General features: G+C 42.5%; 1 protein-coding gene across 1 annotated transcript in view; it reads right to left on the bottom strand.

The window, feature by feature from the left end:
- Nucleotides 1–2222: 2222 nt before the first annotated feature.
- The window catches only part of LOC102011194 (cytochrome c oxidase assembly factor 4 homolog, mitochondrial), a 3587-nt gene continuing 916 nt past the window's right edge, over nt 2223–4893 (bottom strand). The window contains exon 2 of the mRNA XM_005379932.1: nt 2223–3012. Within this exon, the coding sequence (XP_005379989.1) occupies nt 2739–3002 (264 nt within the window). The 5' untranslated portion in view covers nt 3003–3012 and the 3' untranslated portion in view covers nt 2223–2738. The remainder of the gene's footprint in view (nt 3013–4893) is intronic.

The raw sequence follows: 4893 nt of genomic DNA, 5'->3' as shown, positions 1-4893 counted from the left end.
GTTGAGACCATCAGTTTGATGTTTATTTCCTCCTCTGCAAAGAACTGGGTGCTGTGTTGGGAGGATTAGGTAAGGTAATACGACTCAGGACAGTCACTAGCACACAATGATCATAATAGCTACTGTTCAGACGCTATTATGTTTTTATAAGTCACTTTTTAATCTCGTTGCCAATATTTATTCTTTCAACAATCCTGTGAAGGTCTATTTATTTGAGGCTTTAAGAAAAAAAATGTATGTATGTTTTCACAGATAAGAAAACAGTAGTCTGAGATGCTAATTAGAGTGACTTGCCCAAAGTCATGTAGCTAGCAAGCTGCGTAACAGTTAAGGCAGTTTATCATGTGGATCAAGAGCATAGGCTCTGGAACTGGATTGCTGGAACTAAATGCCTAAAAAGCACTAGTAAATCATTCAATAAATGCTAACACTTTTTATTGTTACCTATTTACAATCATTCCCCCTCCCCTTTTTTGTGGTGCTTTGGATTGAGCCCAGGGCCTTCCATGTGCTGTATCATTGAGTTACTCGCCCCCAGCTCCTCATGTAATCTTTTTAGTAGGCCAAGAAGAAATATCCCCTATTCAACTGAAGAAACAGAGTTGAATACGTTGGTACATGCTTGTAATCCTATCATTCTTGGAGGCTGAGGCAGGATTGCAAGTTTGAGCCCAACCTGCGCAACTTAGTGACTGTTTTACTAATTATAAACCTTCTACTAGTGTGAATTTGTCTATTTCTTCCTATCCCCAACAACACTGGTCATTATACTTTTTAATTTCTGTCAGCAGAATCTGGTGTTGTGCTGCATGCCTCTAATTCTAGCTACCCAGGAGGCTAAAGCATGAGAATTGTTAAATAGCTGGGTTTGATCCCCAGTACCACATAAATAAACTATCATTAGACTCCTCTGGTACATATTCACATTTTCCTACATTTTGGAGTGTGTTTACTTTTCTGTGTTTTTCTTGATTTCTAGATGCTTTTTATTCCAGATGGTCATCCTTTCTATTCTAAGTGGGTAAACTCTACTTCATTTTTAAAGGTTCAACTAGACTAACTCCTTTCTCTTATCTGAATCTTGCTGACAGCGGCAGTGCACACTGCTTGCCCTCTCCAATGACCACAGCACTGAGCACACATGGACCCTTACAGACACACCTTTGCCATATTTCCTTGGCCACCTCTAAACTCCAACAGGATTTTATTGTTCCTTAAACTCCTCACATCTCCCTTTCCTTTCCTTCTTCCTAAAATACTAGCCCAAAACTCAAAGCAGATTTCAGAGCCTACTATACTTCAGATTTGGACTTTTTTTTTTTCCAAATTAGAAACAGAACTTTATTCGTTTTTCTTTGCTTCAGACAGGCTCTTGCTATGTAGTCCAGACTGGCCTCAAACCCTCAGCAATCCTCCCACCTCAGCCTCCCAAGTACAGGGATTACAGGTGTATGCCACCATGCCTGGTGCCCTAGCTCATTTCTAACTGCTCCAAGATTGAGCTCCAGATGTGAACTTCTAATATCTAAGTGCAAAAGAAATGTTTGTTACCAATGATGACGACATAGCATTCTAGCTTCTATGGCAGGGGTCACACCCCCCGACCTGCTTCCCACTCCCAGATGCCTTACAGAGATATGCAAGAAAGGAATGGGTGATTTCCTTGAAGAAAAGTGAGATGTGATGGCAAATATTATGAACAGAACATAACCCTGACAGGAGGCATTATTATTTAGCTCTGGCAAACTGTTATCATGTAAGAACATAAACTCCATCTTGCTGACAGCTTGTCTACTTTTCAAAAGCTGAAGATCTGTTTTTGTTTTTTCATACTGGGGAATCAAACCAGTAGTATGCTGCCACCACTGGCCTACTTCTTCAGCTCATTTTATTTATTTTGAGACAGGGTCTCTCTAAATTGCTTAGGTAAGACTTGAACTTGGGGTCCTTCTGCTTTAGTCTCCTAAAGTGCTAAGATTTCAGGCATGTGCTACTGCAAGATAACTGTGTTGTTTTGCATTTTTGCTTTTTTCTGGAATTGAACTCAGGACCTTGCGCTTGCCAGGCAGGCACTTGTGCCACTGAGGAATCTCCCTGGCTCAGGCTAACTTTGTATATACTCAATGTTTGTTGAAAAACAATTTTCCTGTTTGCATTCTCTCTCCTACTAAACTGATGAAATATCCAGAATAGGTGACAAACAATAAAGGCACTTATCATTATTGGAAATTAAGTTAGTTGTTCCAGTGTTGTTTTATTTCAATCCCTCAAAGTCGACTCCTAAGCTATATGAAGGCACAGATCACATTATTCTTCACATTAGTTCTAACACAGTGCCTCAGAAACACTTGCTGTTGTTAAACCCATGACTGAAGAGATAGACCTGATTAGATCTTTAGATTGTGAATTTACTTCTAAAATTAAAATGCCCCTACAATCATCTCAGTACTTGGCACACTGATCCAAGAGGTAGTGTGGCGGGGTGGGGGGACACACCCTATACCACTCTTCATTTTCCATGGCAAATATGGGTGGAACAAGATGGGTGAGGGTGTGGGATGGCTGACCATTAAAATATGATAGGTCTTTATGACAGCCATGTCCAAACTCCTGATGTGTCCCAAAGACTATTTGCAAGTTTTACACCTCCTGGCTCATACTTTGGGCTTTCTTCTTCCCATGATCTCTCTGGGTGCTGATTTCCGCAGTGCTATCCTCTTAGAGCAGGTGATGCAGTCTCAGTGGTGGGCACTGGCTTGCTCTTTCCTTCTCTGCAGCTCCTCCCGTCGCTTTGCCTGCTGTTCGCTCATGCACTCCCTGAAGGCCTGTACCTGTGGCTGGCACTGCCGCCAGTCTTGGTGCTCGGCCATGCACTCCTGCACTGCCAAGTGCGCAGCAGCACAACCAGAGCGGGAAATGAGCTGGTCCAGTGGGTCTTCTTCTTCCTCTTCCTTCCTTACTTGTCGAGCCCAGTTATGGCCTTGAGGGCCTGAGGCTGACATCCTCGGGCGTCTAGAGACAAGGTTTAGAGTACAGCTATGATTACATAAGGTTCCTATATTTTAAATAGCACCAACCAAACTATTCTATTATAGCCTACTTACATGTTTGTCTCCCCTAGAAGACTCTAAGCTCTTTGAGAACAGACTGTGAGCTTGTTTTAGCCTGGTGCCTCAGCACCAGGCCTGGCGGAGAGCAGGCCTACAAAATGGTTCGAACTGAACTGAACAAAATAAAGCATATGAAAACACTTTACATAGCACTTAATAAGCTCAATAGAGTCTACCAATGGAATATAAGGTATGTGAAATACCTTTTTGGAAAAACCATCTCTGATCTACTTTAAAGAACCTTCCTTTCTTCCACTGGCCTTATTCCCAGCTTGAAGAACAAAATTCCCATCCTTTTCATGTCTTCCTACTCCAGACCAGACTAGGTACCCTTGAAGGGCACTCCAAGGGTAGGTTTTGACACACAGGAGGAATGGATAGAGTTCAGTATGGCTGCAACATAAAGCATGCAGAGGCCAGAACAAGATATGAGTCTATGGGGTAAGGGAGACCACTTTCTCAACTATTCCCAAAGGCGAGGGATAACTGTATTTGCCTAGATGGTCTCCCCAACATCACTACTTCAGAGCACCCAGAAGAAAGCAGCAAGAAGGAACTTAAGAAAGGTTGGAAGAGAAATGACTTTAGCCTTTGCATGAAGTTAGTCATAGGGGGCTGTAAAGGAGCTAGAAGGACTCCTCAATTCTCCTGTGTCTCATTCATTCAAGAGATTTTTTTTTCTCCCCAGTGCTGGGGATCAAACACAGGACCTCACGATTGCTGGGCAAGTGCTACACCACTGAGCTACGTACCTAGCCCCAATAAGTGATTACTGAGTACCTATCATGTACCAGTCACTATGCTAGAGTAAATAGGAATAATCAAGCCAGATAAGGTTCCTGCCTTTGTGAATTTACAAACTAAACAAATAAACACCTTACAACGATAAATACAGAGAGCTAGGATTGGATACACAGTGGAGATATATGTAGTCCAGACAAGAATAGGAATAGGCAGGGAAGACTTGCCTGGAGATAGGGATTTCTAAGCTAAGACTCAAGAGATGAACAAGAGTTAGCCAGAGATAAGAATATTTCTGGAAAGGAAGAGTGAGACAAAATGTGACACAAGAAGAATCAAATGTTCAGCGACAGTGGGGCATGGTGGTGCACACTTGTAATCTCAGTCTTCTGGGAGGCTGAGGCAGAAGGAGCACAAGTTCCAGCCCAGCCTGGTCAACTCAGTGAGACCCTATCGTTTAAAAAAAAAGGGCTGGAGATGTAGCTCAATGTGAAGGCACTGTGTTCAATACCCAGGATTGCAAAAATGAATGAATGAAAGATGAATGAATAAAATTTAGTGATTGAGGGTGCAACTCACGGCAGAGTGTGGTCCAACATGCATAAGGCCCTGGGTTTGACCTCCGGCACCACACAAAACAAGTGAAACAAAACCTTCAGTGATTTAAAAAAAATACAGGAACAGAAGAAAGCAATAAAAACTAGCAAAATGACTATGCGTCTGATACTAGAAAGGCTTGTAGGCCAGGTTAAGGACTTTGAGATTTTTATCTTGAGGACAATCAGGATGTCATACGAGGGATTTAAGCCCTCTATATCTCTACACAAAACTTGGGTTTTTGGAGGCAATATAATTTAAGAGAGGAGAGAGAAAATATCTTCGAAATGAGCATGGATTTGCTAGGCGTGGTGGCGCACCCCTGTAATCCCAGCACTTGGGAGGCTGAGGCAGGAGGATCACTGCGAATTCGAGACCAGCCTGGTCTACATAGTGAGTTCAACGGCAGCCTGAACTACACAGCAAGGTCCTGTCTCAAAAAAAA

Source organism: Chinchilla lanigera, unplaced genomic scaffold (genome assembly GCF_000276665.1).
Source record: "Chinchilla lanigera isolate Chin_1 unplaced genomic scaffold, ChiLan1.0 scaffold00013, whole genome shotgun sequence".
NCBI lineage: Eukaryota > Metazoa > Chordata > Mammalia > Rodentia > Chinchillidae > Chinchilla > Chinchilla lanigera.
This window is presented reverse-complemented; position numbering and strand designations above follow the sequence as displayed.